At 54.7% G+C, this 22,328-nt stretch overlaps 1 protein-coding gene across 1 annotated transcript in view; it reads left to right on the forward strand.

The window, feature by feature from the left end:
• Positions 1–725: 725 nt before the first annotated feature.
• The window catches only part of LOC145339777 (GON-4-like protein), a gene marked incomplete at its 5' end in the record, with an annotated part of 35,812 nt that continues 14,209 nt past the window's right edge, over positions 726–22,328 (forward strand). Inside the window, 10 exons of the mRNA XM_080184304.1 lie at positions 726–924; positions 2,157–2,243; positions 3,753–3,939; positions 7,887–8,031; positions 8,227–8,377; positions 11,617–11,733; positions 12,407–13,852; positions 17,029–17,269; positions 18,337–18,518; positions 20,765–20,962. Of these exons, the coding sequence (XP_080040430.1) occupies positions 726–924; positions 2,157–2,243; positions 3,753–3,939; positions 7,887–8,031; positions 8,227–8,377; positions 11,617–11,733; positions 12,407–13,852; positions 17,029–17,269; positions 18,337–18,518; positions 20,765–20,962 (2,953 nt within the window). The remainder of the gene's footprint in view (positions 925–2,156; positions 2,244–3,752; positions 3,940–7,886; positions 8,032–8,226; positions 8,378–11,616; positions 11,734–12,406; positions 13,853–17,028; positions 17,270–18,336; positions 18,519–20,764; positions 20,963–22,328) is intronic.

A 22,328-nucleotide genomic window follows, 5' to 3' on the forward strand; every position in this document is an offset into this window, starting at 1 on the left:
ACACTAAGGGACAATTTAGCATGGCCAATCCACCCTAACCTGCACATCTTTGGACACTAAGGGGCAATTTAGCATGGCCAATCCACCCTAACCTGCACATCTTTGGACACTAAGGGGCAATTTAGCATGGCCAATCCACCCTAACCTGCACATCTTTGGACACTAAGGGGCAATTTAGCATGGCCAGTCTACCTATACATCTTTGGAGATGAACCATGATTTGTTTGAGTCGCGTTTACATCAGAGCTGCTTATCAGTTACTCAACCTGATGCCCCCATTTTCTTCCCTGCCAGCACGGTGGTTAGCACTGCTGCCTCACTGCACCAGGGCCGTGGGTTCGATTTGTGTCGCTGTCTGTGCAGAGTCTGCACATTCTCCCCCATCTCTGTGCGTGGGTTTCCTCTGGTTTCCTCCCGCAGTCTGAAAGACGTGCTGGTTAGGGTACATCGATCCCATGCTGAAGTCTCCCTCAGTGTCCCCGAACAGGTGCTGAAGTGTGGCGACTGGGGGATTTTCACAGTAACTTCGTTGCGGTGTTATGTAAGCCTACTCGTGACACAAAGTTTAAAACTTTAACCCCCCCCCCTCATTCCCCTTCATATTTCTCGTGGCAGCTTTCCCTCCCTTGTCTGAAGGATAAATTATTGCTGGGTGGGGTGTGTGTGTGCGGTTGTGTTGTGTGTGACCTCTGTCTGTGTTATTTTTGCGTGTCGCTGTGGTGTAGGTTTGAGGAACCGCTGGCAAATATACTGACCGAGCAACACCGGACGGTGAAGGCCCAGATCGAACAGCTCCGACAGCGGAAGGCCAAGCAGCAGGCGCTGGTGGCGGAGTCCAAGCCTGCCTGTGGGAGGAGCCCCCAGCCCGAGACCCTGAACCTGGACCAGAATCAGAAACGGCAACTTCAGCAACAGATGCAGCAGGTAGGTGCGGAGACCCTCTGTCAGCACTGCAGCGACTCCCCTCCCTATCCCCCACCCCACCCTCGGGAAGGTGCCCTCTCCCCAACCGAGTCAACTTGCTTCTCAGAGAGGAGAGATTTGACGGGGAGATATTTGACTGTGGAAGGCATCGCAACGTCACCCCGAAATCCCTCTCTGAGGACCGAGCATCCTGGGTGGTATGGCTCGAAAGCGGGAAGAAGACACTCAGATCGAACATCAGCCTTCACGTCCCCACCAGGCAGCCCATCGATGTCTGCACCGATTCTGTAACAGAGCATTTTATCCAGCCCACTCCCGCCCTATCCCCGTGATCCCATTTACCCCGCTACCCTCCCCCAACCACACACTGAGGGGCAATTTAGCATGGTCAATCCCCCTAACCTACACATCTTTGGACACTAAGGGGCAATTTAGCATGGCCAATCCACCCTAACCTACACATCTTTGGACACTAAGGGGCAATTTAGCATGGCCAATCCACCCTAACCTACACATCTTTGGACACTAAGGGACAATTTAGCATGCCAGTCCGCCGTGAACATTTTGGGTCCCTTTATCTAAAGGGAAGATATACTAGCATTGGAGGCAGTCTGGAGAAGGTTCACGAGGTTGATTCTGTGTAGGGATGGATGAGGAGAGGTTGAGTAGGTTGGGCCTGTACTCATTGGAGTTTAGAAGACTGAGAGGTGACCTTATTGAGACGTATCGGACTCTGAGGGGTAGGGGTTTGGACAGGGTAGATACCGAGAGGCTGTCTCCCCTTGTGGGAGAGTCTGGAACCAGACTCTGCCACGAGGGGAGGAGGAAGGTGGGGGGGGGGGAGGGAGAGAGTCACCCATTGAAGAAAGAAGGAAGAATTCTCTCTCTCCCTCTCTCTCTCTCTCTCTCTCTCTCTGTCTCTGTGGGGAGTGAATGTGTGGAGTTCTTTCCCACAGAGAGCTGTAGAGGCTGAGTCATTAACTGTGTCCCAGGCTCAGATAGACAGATTATTAATCAGTCAGAGAATGGAGGGGATAAGGCGGGAAAGTGGAAATAAGGAGTGTATTGGGACAGTCATGATCCGGGCAGAGCAGACTTGATGGGCCCAATGGCCTACTCCTGCTCCGATGTCTTTGATCTGTAACTGAGCCCCGTGGGGTGTTTCTGCTGATTTACTCTGCTGAATGGCTCGATGTAGTGACGGTTTTCTGTTCTGTTCCCTCTCCTTCCAGCACGTCCAGCTGCTCACCCAGGTCCACCTGCTTACCAGCGTCAACCCGGGTCTCAGCCAAGAGGCAGACATGTCCAAACTGTTCCTGGTGAGTATCGGCACCGAGCCCTGCGTTCGCAATGGCTGCTAAAGCCTCGTGCTCAGGAAATTCTGGGAGTGATGGTGGAATCCTGCCTTGTCTTTCCCACCCGGTCCCCCCGCCTCGCTGTACAGACACCACCTCCCCACCCCCGCCCTCGCGGTACTGTCTCCCCCAGCCACCTCCCCCCTCCCCCCCCAACCCCGGCGTCCCGCCCTCACTGTACTGCCTCACTGAGAGAGATGCTATGTACTGGGGGGGGGGGGGGGGGTTGGCGGGGGGGTGGGGTGCGGTGTAGATGTGAGGGAAGGTTGAGGGTATGGGGGAAGAGGGAATGTTTGGGATTTGGAGAAGGGGTGTCAGGGTAGTGCAGTGTTGGAGAATTTGGGAGAGTCTGCAGGCCCAATAGCGATACCAGCATTGGGGACAAGGAGTTAGAGTCCAGTGTGTTGGGGGCTGAAAGTTAAAGTTTTAAAGTTTATTTATTGGTCACGAGTAAGGCTGACATTAACACTGCAATGAAGTTAAAATCCTCTCGTCGCCACACTGCAGCACCTGTTTGGTTCAGTGCAGCCTAACCAGCACAGTCTTTCAGACTGTAGGTGGAAATCGGAGCACCCGGTGGAAACGCAGGCAGACACGGGGAGAACGTGCAGACTCCACGCAGACAGTGACCCAAGCTGGGAATCGAACCTGGGACCCTGGTGCTGTGAGGCAGCAGTGCTAACCCACTGTGCCGCCTGTGATAGACTGATTTCTGGTCTGTCGGGGGAATGAAAGGATTTGGGGAGCGAGCGGGATAATGGATCGATAACCCAGGATCAGGCCTGATCGTACTGGGGTGGCCCATTCTCTCTGAAGCCGTCCGAAAGTGTGACACCCAGAAGTGGGCACAAAACTTCAGATGGAGTCAAACCATCATTTTAATACAGGCTTAGCATAACCTCCTTGCTTCTTCCCTTGTTAACTAGAAGGCAGCACGGTGACACAGTGGGTTAGCGCTGCTGCCTCACAGCGCCAGGGACCCGGGTTCGATTCCCAGCAGCACGGTGACACAGTGGGTTAGCACTGCTGTCTCACAGCGCCAGGGACCCGGGTTCGATTCCCAGCAGCACGGTGACACAGTGGGTTAGCACTGTTGCCTCATAGCGCCAGGGACCCGGGTTCGATTCCCAGCAGCACGGTGACACAGTGGGTTAGCACTGCTGTCTCACAGCGCCAGGGACCCGGGTTTGATTCCCAGCAGCACGGTGACACAGTGGGTTAGCACTGCTGCCTCACAGCGCCAGGGACCCGGGTTCGATTCCCAGCTTGGGTAACTGTGCAGAGTCTGCACGTTCTCTGTGTTGCGATGGACCAAATGGCCTCCTCCTGCACTGTAGGGTTTCTATGAATGGTGGGGCAGGTCCAACAGGCTGAATGGTCTCCTCTTGCTCCTGGTTCTTGTGTCTGTGTGAGCACCTGCAGTGAATTCTGTTATGTTGTGTGTGTATTTCCAACCCCCACCGCCTCTTTCAGAAAGAGCTGGCCAGCTTTGCGGAGAAGGCCAGTGAGCTTTACTCGACACAAGGGCCAGATTTCACCTCCAGTTTCGCCCCCTGCAACCTGACAGAGGCACTGGCCCTTCTCGAGGAGTTTGACAAAAGTGTGAAGCCCCATGTGAAGACACCTCCACCAAAAGATGAGCAGAAGATGAACAGACAGTGTAAGTGGAGTGATTACTGTCTGGAGAAATACATGTGTCAATATGGTACTCAACATATCCCCTTCCCCGCCACCCTCCCCATCTCTCAGACACTGTGTGTCTGTGTGTGTGTGGGGTGACTGTTGATGGATTTCATCCAGTTACAGAGTGTTTGCAGCCCAACAGACCCGTGTTGCTGGTTATTCTATTTCTCTTTTGCGCTTGCTATTTCTCTCTCTTGTGCTTGCTGTTTCTCTCTCTCTCTCTCTCGTGCTTGCTGTTTCTCTCTCTCTCTCTCTCTCTCTCTCGTGCTTGCTGTTTCTCTCTCTCTCGTGCTTGCTGTTTCTCTCTCTCTCTCTCTCTCTCTCGTGCTTGCTGTCTCTCTCTCTCTCGTGCTTGCTGTTTCTCTCTCTCTCGTGCTTGCTGTTTCTCTCTCTCTCGTGCTTGCTGTTTCTCTCTCTCTCGTGCTTGCTGTTTCTCTCTCTCTCGTGCTTGCTGTTTCTCTCTCTCTCGTGCTTGCTGTTTCTCTCTCTCTCTCTCTCGTGCTTGCTGTTTCTCTCTCTCTCGTGCTTGCTGTCTCTCTCTCTCTCTCTCTCTCTCGTGCTTGCTGTTTCTCTCTCTCTCGTGCTTGCTGTTTCTCTCTCTCTCTCTTCTTTCTCTCTCTCTCTCTCGTGCTTGCTGTTTCTCTCTCTCTCTCGTGCTTGCTGTTTCTCTCTCTCTCGTGCTTGCTGTTTCTCTCTCTCTCTCGTGCTTGCTGTTCTCTCTCTCTCTCGTGCTTGCTGTTTCTCTCTCTCTCTCGTGCTTGCTGTTTCTCTCTCTCTCGTGCTTGCTGTTTCTCTCTCTCTCTCGTGCTTGCTGTTTTCTCTCTCTCGTGCTTGCTGTTTCTCTCGCTTGTCTCTCTCTCGTGCTTGCTGTTTCTCTCTCTCTCTCGTGCTTGCTGTTTCCTCTCTCTCGTGCTTGCTGTTTCTCTCTCTCGTGCTTGCTGTTTCTCTCTCTCTCGTGCTTGCTGTTCTCTCTCTCTCTCGTGCTTGCTGTTTCTCTCTCTCTCTCGTGCTTGCTGTTTCTCTCTCTCGTGCTTGCTGTTTCTCTCTCTCGTGCTTGCTGTTTCTCTCTCTCGTGCTTGCTGTTTCTCTCTCGTGCTTGCTGTTCTCGTGCTTGCTGTTTCTCTCTCGTGCTTGCTGTTTCTCTCTCTCGTGCTTGCTGTTCTCTCTCTCGTGCTTGCTGTTTCTTCTCTCTCGTGCTTGCTGTTTCTCTCTCTCGTGCTTGCTGTTTCTCTCTCTCTCGTGCTTGCTGTTTCTCTCTCTCGTGCTTGCTGTTTCTCTCTCTCGTGCTTGCTGTTCTCTCTCTCGTGCTTGCTGTTTCTCTCTCTCGTGCTTGCTGTTTCTCTTCTCGTGCTTGCTGTTTCTCTCCTCGTGCTTGCTGTTTCTCTCTCTCGTGCTTGCTGTTTCTCTCTCTCGTGCTTGCTGTTTCTCTCTCGTGCTTGCTGTTTCTCTCTCTCGTGCTTGCTGTTTCTCTCTCTCGTGCTTGCTGTTTCTCTCTCTCGTGCTTGCTGTTTCTCTCTCTCGTGCTTGCTGTTTCTCTCTCTCGTGCTTGCTGTTTCTCTCTCGTGCTTGCTCTCTCTCGTGCTTGCTGTTTCTCTCTCTCGTGCTTGCTGTTTCTCTCTCTCGTGCTTGCTGTTTCTCTCTCTCGTGCTTGCTGTTTCTCTCTCTCGTGCTTGCTGTTTCTCTCTCTCGTGCTTGCTGTTTCTCTCTCTCGTGCTTGCTGTTTCTCTCTCTCGTGCTTGCTGTTTCTCTCTCTCGTGCTTGCTGTTTCTCTCTCTCGTGCTTGCTGTTTCTCTCTCTCGTGCTTGCTGTTTCTCTCTCTCGTGCTTGCTGTTTCTCTCTCTCGTGCTTGCTGTTTCTCTCTCTCGTGCTTGCTGTTTCTCTCTCTCGTGCTTGCTGTTTCTCTCTCTCGTGCTTGCTGTTTCTCTCTCTCGTGCTTGCTGTTTCTCTCTCTCGTGCTTGCTGTTTCTCTCTCTCGTGCTTGCTGTTTCTCTCTCTCGTGCTTGCTGTTTTCTCGCTTGCTGTTTCTCTCTCTCGTGCTTGCTGTTTCTCTCTCTCGTGCTTGCTGTTTCTCTCTCTCGTGCTTGCTGTTTCTCTCTCTCGTGCTTGCTGTTTCTCTCTCTCGTGCTTGCTGTTTCTCTCTCTCGTGCTTGCTGTTTCTCTCTCTCGTGCTTGCTGTTTCTCTCTCTCGTGCTTGCTGTTTCTCTCTCTCGTGCTTGCTGTTTCTCTCTCTCGTGCTTGCTGTTTCTCTCTCTCGTGCTTGCTGTTTCTCTCTCTCGTGCTTGCTGTTTCTCTCTCTCGTGCTTGCTGTTTCTCTCTCTCGTGCTTGCTGTTTCTCTCTCTCGTGCTTGCTGTTTCTCTCTCTCGTGCTTGCTGTTTCTCTCTCTCGTGCTTGCTGTTTCTCTCTCTCGTGCTTGCTGTTTCTCTCTCTCGTGCTTGCTGTTTCTCTCTCTCGTGCTTGCTGTTTCTCTCTCTCGTGCTTGCTGTTTCTCTCTCTCGTGCTTGCTGTTTCTCTCTCTCGTGCTTGCTGTTTCTCTCTCTCGTGCTTGCTGTTTCTCTCTCTCGTGCTTGCTGTTTCTCTCTCTCGTGCTTGCTGTTTCTCTCTCTCGTGCTTGCTGTTTCTCTCTCTCGTGCTTGCTGTTTCTCTCTCTCGTGCTTGCTGTTTCTCTCTCTCGTGCTTGCTGTTTCTCTCTCTCGTGCTTGCTGTTTCTCTCTCTCGTGCTTGCTGTTTCTCTCTCTCGTGCTTGCTGTTTCTCTCTCTCGTGCTTGCTGTTTCTCTCTCTCGTGCTTGCTGTTTCTCTCTCTCGTGCTTGCTGTTTCTCTCTCTCGTGCTTGCTGTTTCTCTCTCTCGTGCTTGCTGTTTCTCTCTCTCGTGCTTGCTGTTTCTCTCTCTCGTGCTTGCTGTTTCTCTCTCTCGTGCTTGCTGTTTCTCTCTCTCGTGCTTGCTGTTTCTCTCTCTCGTGCTTGCTGTTTCTCTCTCTCGTGCTTGCTGTTTCTCTCTCTCGTGCTTGCTGTTTCTCTCTCTCGTGCTTGCTGTTTCTCTCTCTGTTTCTCTCTCTCGTGCTTGCTGTTTCTCTCTCTGTTTCTCTCTCTCGTGCTTGCTGTTTCTCTCTCTGTTTCTCTCTCTCGTGCTTGCTGTTTCTCTCTCTCTTTCTCTCTCTCGTGCTTGCTGTTTCTCTCTCTCTTTCTCTCTCTCGTGCTTGCTGTTTCTCTCTCTGTTTCTCTCTCTCGTGCTTGCTGTTTCTCTCTCTCTTTCTCTCTCTCGTGCTTGCTGTTTCTCTCTCTCTTTCTCTCTCTCGTGCTTGCTGTTTCTCTCTCTCTTTCTCTCTCTCGTGCTTGCTGTTTCTCTCTCTCTTTCTCTCTCTCGTGCTTGCTGTTTCTCTCTCTCTTTCTCTCTCTCGTGCTTGCTGTTTCTCTCTCTCTTTCTCTCTCTCGTGCTTGCTGTTTCTCTCTCTCTTTCTCTCTCTCGTGCTTGCTGTTTCTCTCTCTCGTGCTTGCTGTTTCTCTCTCTCGTGCTTGCTGTTTCTCTCTCTCGTGCTTGCTGTTTCTCTCTCTCTCTCTCTCTCTCTCTCGTGCTTGCTGTTTCTCTCTCTCTCTCTCTCTCTCTCTCTCTCTCTCTCTCTCTCTCTCTCTCTCTCTCTCATGCTTGCTGTTTCTCTTTTCGGGCCATCGTTTCCTTTCTCTCTTGTGGGGCTTGCTCCCCCTCTCTCTCGAGTCTGGTGCACACACTGCTGTGTTATGATTGCTCAGTGTGGGTGTACTGGTCCGCCTTGCCCTCACTTCCCCTCTCCCTGCCCTCTCTCCCCCCTCTTTCTCGAGTCTGATGCACGTACCCTGCTCCGTTCCGGTTGCCCAGGGTGAGTGTACCGGTCTGCTTTGCTCTCTGCCCGTTGCCAGCTGCTGAGGGTGTTTCCTTTTGCCGCACAGTTGACGAATCCAATTACTTGCCGAGGGAAGTGGCTTGGATCCTGGCCACCAGGGATGTCTTCATGTACCCGGAGCTCCTGCCACACTGCGCCCTGCAGCCCAAACAGCCGAAGGATAAAGCTTCATTTAGTAAAGGCGAGGACAAGTAAGTCTCTGGCGCGCGGTGCTGGCTGGAATTGGAAGAAAGCTTACTGTCATCTGCGCAGACTCGCTCCCTCGCTCCCTCACTGAGATGCAGTGGCAGTGCGCACACTCACTCTTTCACACACCCGCTTCCTGACCAGAAGCCACCTGTAACCAGCTCTGTTTCTCTCTCTCTCTGTTATCTCGGGCCTCGCAGTTTGCTGGTTTTGGGTCTGAAGCACTTTGAGGACACGGATTTCCCCAAGCCCCTGATCAGCCAGTACCTCATGCCCCCCAAGACTGACCATCAGCTCTCCGTCCGCATCAAGAACCTGAGTGTCAGCCGCGCCCCGGACAATGTGATCAAGGTGAGTGAGGCGGGGGGGTCAGTGCAGTTTGCTTGTGTCTTGCCCCCCCCCCCTCCCCTACACTGACACCCAGGCTGGAGACTGACAGCAGAGCTTGCAGGGTGGGTGTGGAGGGCAGGATGGGATTGGTCGCTGCTGCGATGTGGCCTTCGCTTCAGAGAATCAGAAATCCAATCCTGACAGTGCAGAAGGAGGCCATTCAGCCCATCGAGACTGCACCGAACACAGTTCCACCCAGGCCCTATCCTCATAACCCCATGTATTTACCCTGCAAATACCCCTGACACTAAGGTGCGATTTAGCATGGCCAGTCCACCTAACCTGCACATCTTTGGCACGGTAGCACAATGGGTTAGCACTGCTGCCTCACAGCTCCAGGGACCTGGTTTCCATTCCCGGCTCTGGTCACTGTCTGCGTGGCGTCTGCACGTTCTCCCCGTGTCTGTGTGGGTTTCCTCCAGGTGGTCCAGTTTCCTCCCACAGTCTGAAAGATGTGTGGGTTAGGTTGATTGGCCATGCTAAAATTGCCCCTTAGTGTGCGCTTAGGTTAGCCGGTAACATACATCGGGGTATGGGGGTAGGGCCTGGGTGGGATTGTGGTCGGTGCAGACTCGATGGGCTGAAGGGCCTTTTTCTGCCCTGTAGGGTTCTATAATTCTACGATCTTTGGACACGAAGAGGCAATTTAGCATGCGAAGCGATACGGATCAATAAATACCCCCTGCTGCCAATCACACAGTGATACAGATCAATAAATACCCCCCTGCCAATCACACAGTGACACAGATCAATAAATATCCCCCTGCTGCCAATCACACAGTGATACAGATCAATAAATATCCCCCTGCTGCCAATCACAGTAATACAGATCAATAAATATCCCCCTGCTGCCAATCACACAGTGATACAGATCAATAAATATCCCCCTGCTGCCAATCACACAGTGATACAGATCAATAAATACCCCCCTGCCAATCACACAGTGATACAGATCAATAAATATCCCCCTGCTGCCAATCACACAGTGATACAGATCAATAAATATCCCCCTGCTGCCAATCACACAGTGATACAGATCAATAAATATCCCCCTGCTGCCAATCACAGTGATACAGATCAATAAATACCCCCCTGCTGCCAATCACACAGTGATACAGATCAATAAATACCCCCCTGCCAATCACACAGTGATACAGATCAATAAATATCCCCCTGCTGCCAATCACACAGTGATACAGATCAATAAATACCCCCCTGCCAATCACACCGTGATACAGATCAATAAATACCCCCCTGCCAATCACAGTGATACAGATCAATAAATACCCCCCTGCTGCCAATCACACAGTGATACAGATCAATAAATACCCCCCTGCTGCCAATCACACAGTGATACAGATCAATAAATATCCCCTTGCTGCCAATCACACAGTGATACAGATCAATAAATACCCCCCTGCCAATCACACAGTGATACAGATCAATAAATACCCCCCTGCCAATCACACAGTGATACAGATCAATAAATACCCCTCTGCTGCCAATCACACAGTGATACAGATCAATAAATACCCCTCTGCTGCCAATCACACAGTGACACAGATCAATAAATACCCCTCTGCTGCCAATCACACAGTGATACAGATCAATAAATACCCCTCTGCTGCCAATCACACAGTGATACAGATCAATAAATACCCCCCTGCTGCCAATCACACAGTGATACAGATCAATAAATACCCCTCTGCTGCCAATCACACAGTGATACAGATCAATAAATACCCCCCTGCTGCCAATCACAGTGATACAGATCAATAAATATCCCCTTGCTGCCAATCACACAGTGATACAGATCAATAAATACCCCCCTGCTGCCAATCACACAGTGATACAGATCAATAAATACCCCCCTGCTGCCAATCACAGTGATACAGATCAATAAATATCCCCTTGCTGCCAATCACACAGTGATACAGATCAATAAATACCCCCCTGCCAATCACACAGTGATACAGATCAATAAATATCCCCCTGCCAATCACACAGTGATACAGATCAATAAATACCCCCCTGCCAATCACACAGTGATACAGATCAATAAATACCCCCCTGCCAATCACACAGTGATACAGATCAATAAATACCCCCCTGCCAATCACACAGTGATACAGATCAATAAATACCCCCCTGCTGCCAATCACACAGTGATACAGATCAATAAATACCCCCCTGCCAATCACACAGTGATACAGATCAATAAATACCCCCTGCCAATCACACAGTGATACAGATCAATAAATACCCCCCCTGCCAATCACACAGTGATACAGATCAATAAATACCCCCCTGCTGCCAATCACACAGTGATACAGATCAATAAATATCCCCCTGCTGCCAATCACACAGTGATACAGATCAATAAATATCCCCCTGCTGCCAATCACACAGTGATACAGATCAATAAATATCCCCCTGCTGCCAATCACACAGTGATACAGATCAATAAATACCCCCCTGCTGCCAATCACACAGTGATACAGATCAATAAATATCCCCCTGCTGCCAATCACACAGTGATACAGATCAATAAATATCCCCCTGCTGCCAATCACACAGTGATACAGATCAATAAATACCCCCCTGCTGCCAATCACACAGTGATACAGATCAATAAATATCCCCCTGCTGCCAATCACACAGTGATACAGATCAATAAATACCCCCCTGCTGCCAATCACACAGTGATACAGATCAATAAATATCCCCCTGCTGCCAATCACACAGTGATACAGATCAATAAATACCCCCCTGCTGCCAATCACACAGTGATACAGATCAATAAATATCCCCCTGCTGCCAATCACACAGTGATACAGATCAATAAATATCCCCCTGCTGCCAATCACACAGTGATACAGATCAATAAATACCCCCCTGCTGCCAATCACACAGCGATTTCGATCAAGCTGGGCTGTGATGCACATCCTAGTCGATTGTCCAGCTGACAGTCACTGTCTGCTCCTGAGTTTGAGAACTGGAGGGGGTTGGTACGACAGGCAGGGGTTTGCGTGCAGGGTCAGAATTGGAACTTGTGCGGTTGTGGTGGGGTTAGTGGAGGAGGGTGTTACAGAGATGATGTTGTGGGGGATGGGGTTGCGGTTTCGGTGTTGTACACTGTCCGGTTTGCTGTCCTCTGGGATATCGCACTGGGGAATGAGAAACTTCTCTCTTTCCAACAGCTATTCAAGAAGAAGAAGGTGTTGGTACCAATGCCAAGCCCATTCACCGCTGTGGGACCTGAGGACAGGCGGCCGGCCATCGAGAGAGAGGAGAACAAGCTCCCATACTGGCTCCAGGTCAGTGCTGGAATCACCCTTACCATGGGCTACCTGCAGCACTCAGAGCCCAATCACAGCACGGGGTTAGATACAGAGTAAAGCTCCCTCTACACTGTCCCCCCCATCAAACACTCCCAGGACAGGGACAGCACGGGGTTAGATACAGAGTAAAGCTCCCTCTACACTGTCCCCCATCAAACACTCCCAGGACAGGTACAGCACGGGGTTAGATACAGAGTAAAGCTCCCTCTACACTGTCCCCCATCAAACACTCCCAGGACAGGTACAGCACGGGGTTAGATACAGAGTAAAGCTCCCTCTACACTGTCCCCCCATCAAACACTCCCAGGACAGGTACAGCATGGGGTTAGATACAGAGTAAAGATCCCTCTACACTGTCCCCCCATCAAACACTCCCAGGACAGGTACAGTGCGGGGTTAGATACAGAGTAAAGCTCCCTCTACACTGTCCCCCCATCAAACACTCCCAGGACAGGTACAGCATGGGGTTAGATACAGAGTAAAGATCCCTCTACACTGTCCCCCCATCAAACACTCCCAGGACAGGTACAGCACGGGGTCAGATACAGAGTAAAGATCCCTCTACACTGTCCCCCCATCAAACACTCCCAGGACAGGGACAGCACAGGGTTAGATTCTCTGTCTAATCTCTCTGTGTTTCCCATTACAGAGGAGTTTGCCATCGATTCGGCGCTGGTTGGAACAGAGTAAGGAGCCGCCCATCCGCGACAGTGAGGGGGCTGCAAGTGGGACTGACACGGACACCCCCTCCTTGGAGCCTGTGCCCCCCGAGGCAGCAGTGGGAGAGGGGCCGGAGGACAGTGGGCAGTCAGCGTCCCCTCCCCTGCTGATCCCCCCATCCCTGACACTGCTGCTGAAACCGAAACACAGCCACCTGGGCCAGAGGGAGGTGAGGTGGCGGAGACGCAGGCCGGCAGCGGGTAAACCCGTCCTCATCCATCCAGCCGTCAAGAAGGCCCCCCCCAAGCAGCTGGCCCCCGTGCTGCCCCTCAAGCAGGGTGCCCGACCCCCTCCCCGCCTGATCCAACCTGCCCCGCCCCCCGTCATCCCGCAAACTCCTGGCCTGCCCCCCCTGGCCGTCACCAAGCCCCCGGCTTCCCCCTGGCTCCTCACCGTGCCCCCCGGCGTCCAGCTGGTCAGTCTGAGCGGCGGCTGCAATGTGATTGACGTTCCGGCTGGACAGACCCTGCGAGTGGCCACCATGGTGGTCAGGCCCGCAGCCTTCGCCTGCCCCGTCAGCGCCAGGCTGCCCAGCCCCGGGGGGGCGAGCGGAGCACCGTCCGAGAGACCCCCGGTCCCTACTGAGAGACCCCCGGTCCCCGGAGAGAGCACGCTCGCCGGTGCAGAGGTGCCCGAACCTCGGGACCTGGAGAAGGGGGCGGTGGACCCACCCCATCCTGGCGAGGAGGGGGCTGCTGACCGCCTCAGCGGGAGAGAGGGGGAGCAGGGGAAGGAAGCCCCCCGCCCTCCATCCGAAAACGTGGGCTTGCCCCCCGAGGTGGGGGCAGTAAAGAGCGAGCCGGCGGCAGACAGGGGTGCCAGGACGGGCGATTCCGAGCCCCCCGCCCTCAAGGAGCCCCCTGAGGACTCGGAACGGTCACCTCCTGGGGGCGAGGAAGGGGAAGGGACCCCTGGATTGGGGAGCCTGTCCGGAACCCCGCAGCGACAGCCCCCGGCGGGTAAACAGCAGCTCATCCTGGGCCTCGGTCAGGAGCTGGACATTGACGCAGCGCAGGAGACCCCCACCCAACCCCCTCCACAGCAACCTGGGCCCAGCGCTCCGGCCGGGAATCCTTCCCCGGAGGAGGAGGAGGAGGAGGAACAGGAATCGGCCGCCCACGGAGGCGGAGAGGAACGGCCCCACTCCCCGGGGACAGCCGGGGTGGACGAGGAGAGGCTTTCGGAGAAATCCCGCGAGTGTGTCAGTGCCGAGGAGCTGGCAGTCAGCCCGGAGGAACTGGCGGCTCAGGTGGACAAAACGGGGCAGGAGGAGGAGGAGGACGAGGATTTCGATGACCTGACCCAGGACGAGGAGGACGAAGAGGTTTTATCCTCGGCCTCGGAGGAATCTGCGCTGTCCGTCCCCGAACTCCAGGTGAGAGGGTCCGAGTAGCAGATCAGGAGGGAGTTCCACCGTGGGGGGCACGGAGGGCGTATCCTTTACCAGAGCCAGGTAGCCTGGGAACTGAGGCCCCTGTCTGTATCTGGGTGGATCCCGAAGAGCTAGTCCCTCCCCACCCCCGCACCCGGGTCTTTGTAACACAGACCATTGCGCCACGGGAAACACGGGTTCCACCCAGTTTCACCTGTGTGTGTGTGTGTGTGTGTACACTCATCCAGGGTTTCAATGCTGTACAATACAAAGACGTACTGAGGGACAGGATGTTGACCAGGTAATGTTGCCCTGGTATGGAGAGTATTAGCTATGAGGAGAGGTTGGTGAAACTTGGTTTGTTCTCCCTGGAATGATGGAAGTTGAGGGGAGACCTGATAGAAATCTACAAGATTATGAGGGGCATGGACAGAGTGGATAGTCAGAAGCTTTTCCCCAGGGTGGAAGAGTCAGTTACTAGGGGGCACAGGTTTAAGGTGTGAGGGGGTAAGGTTTAAAGGAGATGTACGAGGCAGGTTTTTTACACAGAGGGTGGTGGGTGCCTGGAACTCACTGCTGGGGGAGGGAGTGGAAGCGGATACGATAGTGAGTTTTAAGGGGCGTCTGGACAAATCCATGAATAGGATGGGAATAGAGGGATATGGTCCCCGGAAGGGTAGGGGGTTTTAGTTCAGTTGGGAAGCATGGTCGGTGCAGGCTTGGAGGGGCCGAAGGGCCTGTTCCTGTGCTGGAATTTTCTTTGTTCTTTGATAGGTAGTGTTGAGTAAGCTGGGGTGAGGAGGGCTGCAGAAGGACTTGGACAGATTAGGAGTGTGGAACAGTGTGAGGTGAGGCACTTTGGAAGGAGGAATGGAGGCGGAGACTATTTCCTAAACAGGGAAATGCTTCGGAAATCAGAAACACAAAGGGACTTGGGAATCATTGTTCGAGATTCTCTTAAGGTTAACGTGCAGGTTCAGTCAGCAGTTAGGAAGGCAAATGCAATGTTAGCATTCATATCGAGAGGGCTAGAATACAAGAGCAGGGATGGACTTCTGAGGCTGTGTAAGGCTCTGGTCAGACCCCATTTGGAGAATTGTGAGCAGTTTTGGGCCCCGTATCTAAGGAAGGATGTGCCGGGCCTTGGAAAGGGTCCAGAGGAGGTTCACAAGAATGATCCCTGGAATGAAGAGCTTGTCGTATGAGGAACGGGTTGAGGACTCTGGGTCTGTACACGTTGGAGTTTAGAAGGATGAGGGGGGATCTTATTGAAACTTACAGGATACTGCGAGGCCCTGGATAGAGTGGACATGGAGAGGATGTTTCCACTAGTAGGAAAAACTAGAACCAGAGAGGGCACAACCTCAGGCTAAAGGGACGATCCTTTAAAACAGAGATGAGGAGGAATTTCTTCAGCCAGAGAGTGGGGAATCTGTGGAACTCTTTGCCGCAGAGGAGGCCGGGTCACTGAGTGTCTTTAAGACAGAGATAGATAGGTTCCTGATTAATTAGGGGATCGGGGGTTATGGGGAAAAGGCAGGAGAATGGGGGATGAGAAAAATATCAGCCGTGATTGAATGGGGGAGCAGACTCGATGGGCCGAGTGGCCTCATTCTGTTCCCATGTCTTATGGTCTAACGTGAGCTGTTTCGCAGCACGTACTCTCACAGCAAGATGTTGAATTCCCCACGTTTATCCTGAGCATTCCCCAACCCTAGGTGGGAGGAGGGGAAATGACCCTCTTCTCATAATTCATAAGAACATAAGAAATAGGAGCAGGAGTAGGCCATCTAGCCCTTCGAGCCTGCCCCGCCATTCAATAAGATCATGGCTGATCTGTCGTGGCTCAGTTCCACTTTCCCGCCCTCTCCCCATAACCCTTAATCCCTTCTCTTATCAAAAACCCATCAACCCGCTTCTTAAAAATATTTAGCGAGGCAGCCTCCACCACTTCAACGGGCAGAGAATTCCAGAGATTCACCACCCTTTGAGTGAAGAAGTTCCTCCTCAACTCCGTTCTAAACCGCCTCCCCTTTATCTTGAGGCTGTGCCCCCTAGTCCTACTGTCTTTTTTGAGCGGGAAGAGTCTCTCCACCTCTATCCTATCCATCCCATTCATCATCTTATACGTCTCAATGAGATCTCCCCTCATTCTTCTAAACTCTAACGAGTACAAGCCTAGTTTATTCAGCCTCTCCTCATAGCTCAATCCCCTCAACTCCGGTATCAGCCTAGTAAACCTCCTCTGCACTCCCTCCAGGGCCAAAATATCCTTGCACAGGTGCGGCGCCCAAAACTGCACACAGTACTCCAGCTGCGGCCTCACCAATGCCCTATACAGCTGCAGCAAGACCTCCCTACTTTTATATAATTCCCAGCTGTGTCCCAGAGATGATTAGCACTGCTGCCTCGCAACGCCAGGGACCCAAGTTTGATTCCTGCTCTGGGTCACTGTCTGTGTGGAGTTTGCACGTTCTCCCTGTGTTTGCGTGTGTTTCCTCCGGGTGCTCCGGTTTCCTCCCACAGTCCAAAGATGTGCAGGTTAGGTGGATTGGCCGTGCTGAATTGTCCCTTAGTGTCCAAAGATGTTCAGATCAAATAGATTGGCCGTGGTAAATTGCTCCCTTATTGTCCAAAGATGTGCAGGTTGGGGGGATTGGCCGTGGTAAATGCGTGGGAGAGGGTGGGGGGGAGAGTCTGGGTAAGATGCTCTGTCGGAGAGTCGGTGTAGACTCGATGGGCCGAATGGGACTGCAGACGTTCTAGATTCTTCTAGATTTGCCAGCGAGAGCGAATGTTATTTTAGATTGCGTGCAGAGTACCCACGTTATTGATTGCTGAAATTTATCACCACTGGAGTTTGGCCATTGATGTGATTCCCTGGATTAACCTGTGACCCGTATCCGTGTGTCCTGATCCCTGCTGAGGACAGGGTCAGGCTGAACGGTGCTGCTTCCCTTAGTCAAATATCCGGCTGGCATGGTCTAGCCTGGCGGCTGGTCAAATCTCCCCCCTTGGGTTGGATTTTTGGGGTGGGTGGGGTGGGCAGTGGAGGTGGAGGGGGGGGGGAGGTAAAGCTCGCAGTGGGTGGGTGGAGGGGTGTGGGACGGTGTGGAGGGGGTCCTTGGCAGCTCCCTCGGTTGTCGCCCTGTCCTCACCGCCGCTTCCTCCTCTCCCAGGAGACCATGGAGAAGCTGACTTGGCTGGCCTCGGAGCGCAGACTGAGCCAGGAGGGTGACTCCGAGGAGGAGAACTCACAGGAGGAGAACTCGGAGCCCGAGGAGGAGGAGGAGGCGGAGGGGCTGGACTTGCTGCAGAAGGAGACGGGCAGGGGGGCCCGGGAGATGGCGGAGGAGGAGCGGCAGGACGCCGGATTTCCCACCGCGCGCCGCCAGATTAACACCAGCAGCTGCCTGCAAGGTAGGCTTCCCTGTGGAGTGGGAGGGGGGTGTCCCTCCTGTGCTGGATCTTGGGCAGAGCACCACCACCGCTCCCCCCCCATCCCCCAGCCCAGTCATCTATGGGCCCAGGCCCTGCGGGTAAATTCAGCCGGAGTGAGGCAGACTGCAGGAAGTCTCTGCATACAGGGGAGGCGAGCGGTGAGATTGGGATCTTGCTGTTCTGATCCACTCGTACCTCTGTCTTGTGAGGGTGCTGTTCCCTCCACTGTGCCCAAGCCGATAATGTCCTCGGTTGGACCTCCTGTGTAACTCACCCAGACGGGGGAGGCAAGTGGATAATGGATTGGCCAAATTGCCCCTTAGTGTCCAAAGATGTGCAGGTTAGGGGGATTGGCCGTGCTGAATGTGTGGGGCTGCGGGGATAGGGCTGGGATAAGATGCTCCTTTGGAGAGTCGGTGCAGGTCCAAAGGGCCGAATGGTCTCTTCTGCACTGTCGGGATTCTGATTTGTTCTCCATCAGTCGTCGTGTTCCTTTTTACCACCCGTCCCTCCCTCCCGCGCTCTGTCCGTCCCTCCCTCCCGCGCTCTGTCCGTCCCTCCCTCCCTCCCACCCTCCTGCGCTCTGTCCCTCCCTCCCTCCCGCGCTCTGTCCGTCCCTCCCTCCCTCCCTCCCGCGCTCTGTCCGTCCCTCCCTCCCTCCCTCCCGCGCTCTGTCCGTCCCTCCCTCCCTCCCTCCCGCGCTCTGTCCGTCCCTCCCTCCCTCCCTCCCGCGCTCTGTCCGTCCCTCCCTCCCGCTCCAGTTTATTTTTGATGTGGGATCGGTAGTGTTAGTGCCCTTCTCCCCACCTCTCCCCCTGCCGTGCTGTGTTGCTGTGTGGAGAGGTTGGGGAATTATTTACACCCCCCTCCCTGATGGATAAGGGGCTGGACCGACACTTTGTAAGTGAATTGGCAGCCGAACTTTACAGACGGTGCCAGTTGTGGGTACCACGCGTACCAGTTGCCCTTTTAAAACTTTACGGAGCGGTTAGTCCGGTCGGAGTGAGAATCCTGACAGGATTTTTGTGCCTTTCTCCTACGTTGAGGTGAAGTCCGGAAGCTGTCGGGTAAAGGGAAGGCTGCGTGTCGGTCTCGGGCAAAACGAGGGAGGAGACGCATCAGTAAAGACACGTCCAAACTCCTACTGCTTTACGATGAAGACATTCTCAACAACGACCCACTGCGGGAGCAGAAAGACATGGCGTTCGCACAGGCGTACCTCAGCAAGGTGAGTGCGTACCGTGGCGAGGCGAGGGAGTACCATGGTGGGGTGAGGGTGTGCTGCAGTGAGGGAGTACCATGGTGGGGTGAGGGTGTGCTGCGGTGAGGCGAGGGAGTACCATGGTGGGGTGAGGGTGTGCTGCGGCGAGGTGAGGGAGTACCATGGTGGGGTGAGGGTGTGCTGCGGCGAGGCGAGTGTGTGCCTCGGTGAGGTGAGTGCGGACCGAGGCGAGTGTGTGCCTCGGTGAGGTGAGTGCGGACCGAGGCGAGTGTGTGCCTCGGTGAGGTGAGTGCGGACCGAGGCGAGTGTGTGCCTCGGTGAGGTGAGTGCGGACCGAGGCGAGTGTGTGCCTCGGTGAGGTGAGTGCGGACCGAGGCGAGTGTGTGCCTCGGTGAGGTGAGTGCGGACCGAGGCGAGTGTGTGCCTCGGTGAGGTGAGTGCGGACCGAGGCGAGTGTGTGCCTCGGTGAGGTGAGTGCGGACCGAGGCGAGTGTGTGCCTCGGTGAGGTGAGTGCGGACCGAGGCGAGTGTGTGCCTCGGTGAGGTGAGTGCGGACCGAGGCGAGTGTGTGCCTCGGTGAGGTGAGTGCGGACCGAGGCGAGTGTGTGCCTCGGTGAGGTGAGTGCGGACCGAGGCGAGTGTGTGCCTCGGTGAGGTGAGTGCGGACCGAGGCGAGTGTGTGCCTCGGTGAGGTGAGTGCGGACCGAGGCGAGTGTGTGCCTCGGTGAGGTGAGTGCGGACCGAGGCGAGTGTGTGCCTCGGTGAGGTGAGTGCGGACCGAGGCGAGTGTGTGCCTCGGTGAGGTGAGTGCGGACCGAGGCGAGTGTGTGCCTCGGTGAGGTGAGTGCGGACCGAGGCGAGTGTGTGCCTCGGTGAGGTGAGTGCGGACCGAGGCGAGTGTGTGCCTCGGTGAGGTGAGTGCGGACCGAGGCGAGTGTGTGCCTCGGTGAGGTGAGTGCGGACCGAGGCGAGTGTGTGCCTCGGTGAGGTGAGTGCGGACCGAGGCGAGTGTGTGCCTCGGTGAGGTGAGTGCGGACCGAGGCGAGTGTGTGCCTCGGTGAGGTGAGTGCGGACCGAGGCGAGTGTGTGCCTCGGTGAGGTGAGTGCGGACCGAGGCGAGTGTGTGCCTCGGTGAGGTGAGTGCGGACCGAGGCGAGTGTGTGCCTCGGTGAGGTGAGTGCGGACCGAGGCGAGTGTGTGCCTCGGTGAGGTGAGTGCGGACCGAGGCGAGTGTGTGCCTCGGTGAGGTGAGTGCGGACCGAGGCGAGTGTGTGCCTCGGTGAGGTGAGTGCGGACCGAGGCGAGTGTGTGCCTCGGTGAGGTGAGTGCGGACCGGGCGAGTGTGTGCCTCGGTGAGGTGAGTGCGGACCGAGGCGAGTGTGTGCCTCGGTGAGGTGAGTGCGGACCGAGGCGAGTGTGTGCCTCGGTGAGGTGAGTGCGGACCGAGGCGAGTGTGTGCCTCGGTGAGGTGAGTGCGGACCGAGGCGAGTGTGTGCCTCGGTGAGGTGAGTGCGGACCGAGGCGAGTGTGTGCCTCGGTGAGGTGAGCGCGGACCGAGGCGAGTGTGTGCCTCGGTGAGGTGAGCGCGGACCGAGGCGAGTGTGTGCCTCGGTGAGGTGAGCGCGGACCGAGGCGAGTGTGTGCCTCGGTGAGGTGAGCGCGGACCGAGGCGAGTGCGTGCCTCGGTGAGGTGAGCGCGGACCGAGGCGAGTGCGTGCCTCGGTGAGGTGAGCGCGGACCGAGGCGAGTGCGTGCCTGGGTGAGGTGAGCGCGGACCGAGGCGAGTGCGTACCTGGGTGAGGTGAGCGCGTACCAAGGCGAGTGCGTACCTGGGTGAGGTGAGCGTGTACCAAGGCGAGTGCTTACACAGCCGTCTGTCCCCCCTCCACAGTGGCACAGTGGGTTAGCACTGCTGCCTCACAGCACCAGGGACCCGGGCTTGATTCCGGCTCGGGTCACTGTCTGTGCGGAGTCTGCACGTTCTCCCCATGTCTGCGTGGGTTTCCTCCCACAGTCTGAAAGACTTGCTGGTGAGGGCACATTGGCCGTGCTAAATTCTCCCTCAGTGTTACCTGAACAGGAGTGTGGCGACTAGGGGATTTTCACAGTAACTTCATTGCAGTGTTAATGTAAGCCTTATTTGTGACACTGATGAATAAAGTTCAATGGCTGCCCAGCTCCGTTATGGTCAGTGTCTGCTCGTGCTTTGGCTGACTGGACCTGTCTCCTTTAACTCTCTCCCCCCTCCCCAGGTGCGCGAGGCTCTGCAGGACGTGCCAGGGAAGTACGAGGACTTCCTGCGGATCTTGTACGACTTTGAAACGAATCCTGACCAGCGCACGGCCGTGGACCTGTACGGGGACCTGTGCGACATCATCCAGGACTGGCCACAGTTACTGAAGGATTTCGCTGCCTTCCTCCTCCCTGAGCAAGCTCTGCAGTGTGGCCTGGTGAGGTCATCGCTGGGGGAGGGGCCTGGTGAGGTCATCACTGGGGGAGGGGCCTGGTGAGGTCATCACTGCTGGGGGAGGGGCATGGTGAGGTCATTGCTGGGGGGGAGGGGCCTGGTGAGGTCATCACTGCAGGGGGCAGGGGGAGGGGCCTGGTGAGATCATCGCTGGGGGGGCCTGGTGAGGTCATCACTGTGGGGGGCTAGGGGAGGGGAATGGTGAGGTCATCACTGGGGGCTGGGGGAGGGGCCTGGTGAGGGAAGGGGTGCTGCGGGGGGGGGGGGGGGGGGGTGGCGGGGACTGCTGGTGAGGTTATCGCTATTGGGGGAGAATGGTGAGATTATCGCTGGGGAGGTACACTCAGAGCGCAGTGAAGTGAGATACTGGAGATGTTGCAGTGTTAAGAACACAAGAAGAATCTCACAACGCCAGGTTAAAGAGCAGCAGGTTTATTTGGCATTATGAGCTTTTGGAGCACCGCTCCTTCACCAGGCGAGTGCGAGATACTAAATTCACTCACCTGATGAAGGAGCAGTGCTCCAAAAGCTCGTGATTGCAAGTAAACCTGTTGGACTTTAACCTGGTTTTGTGAGACTTCTTAATGTGCCCATCCGTCCAACACCGGCATCTCCACATCAAGAACAGAAAAACTAGGAGCAGGAGAGGGCCGTCTGGCCCCTCGAGCCCTGCTCCCCCATTCAATAAGATCATGGCTGATCTTTTTGTGGACTCAGCTCCACTTAGCCGCCCGCTCCCCTTAATTCCTTTACTGTTCAAAATCTATCTAAACTTGCCTTAAAAACATTCAATGAGGGAGCCTCAACTGGGCAGGGAATTCCACAGATTCACAACCCTTTGTGTGAAGAAGTTCCTCCTCAACTCAGTCCTAAATCTGCTCCCCCTAGTTCAAGTCTCGCCCCCCCCCCCCCCCCCCCCCCCCAGTGGAAACAACTTCCCTGCTTCTATCTTATCTATTCCCTTCATAATCTTATATGTTTCTATAAGATCTCCCCCTCATTCTTCTGAATTCCAATGAGTCTTGCCCCAGTCTACTCAGTCTCTCCTCATAAACCAACCCTCACAACTCCGGAATCACCCTAGTGAATCTCCTCTGCACCCCCTCCAGTGCCAGTATATCCTCTCTGGAGTAAGCTGGAGTCAAGGTGTCCTGTGAGAGGGACAGGGTCCTGACTTTGGAACGGGGGTGCAGCGCAGTTTGACGTGAATTAGACTGGGTCTGGGAGGGTTACATCTTGAGTCCAGGTCGCTTGGACCCGTACAGTGGTGATTTAACTGAGATGTTGTTTGAAGGATTTAACAGGGTCAATGTCTTCCTCGGGTCGGAGAGTCCTGATTAATATTACAG

Source organism: Carcharhinus amblyrhynchos, unplaced genomic scaffold (genome assembly GCF_965287045.1).
Source record: "Carcharhinus amblyrhynchos unplaced genomic scaffold, sCarAmb.v2.hapA scaffold_668, whole genome shotgun sequence".
NCBI lineage: Eukaryota > Metazoa > Chordata > Chondrichthyes > Carcharhiniformes > Carcharhinidae > Carcharhinus > Carcharhinus amblyrhynchos.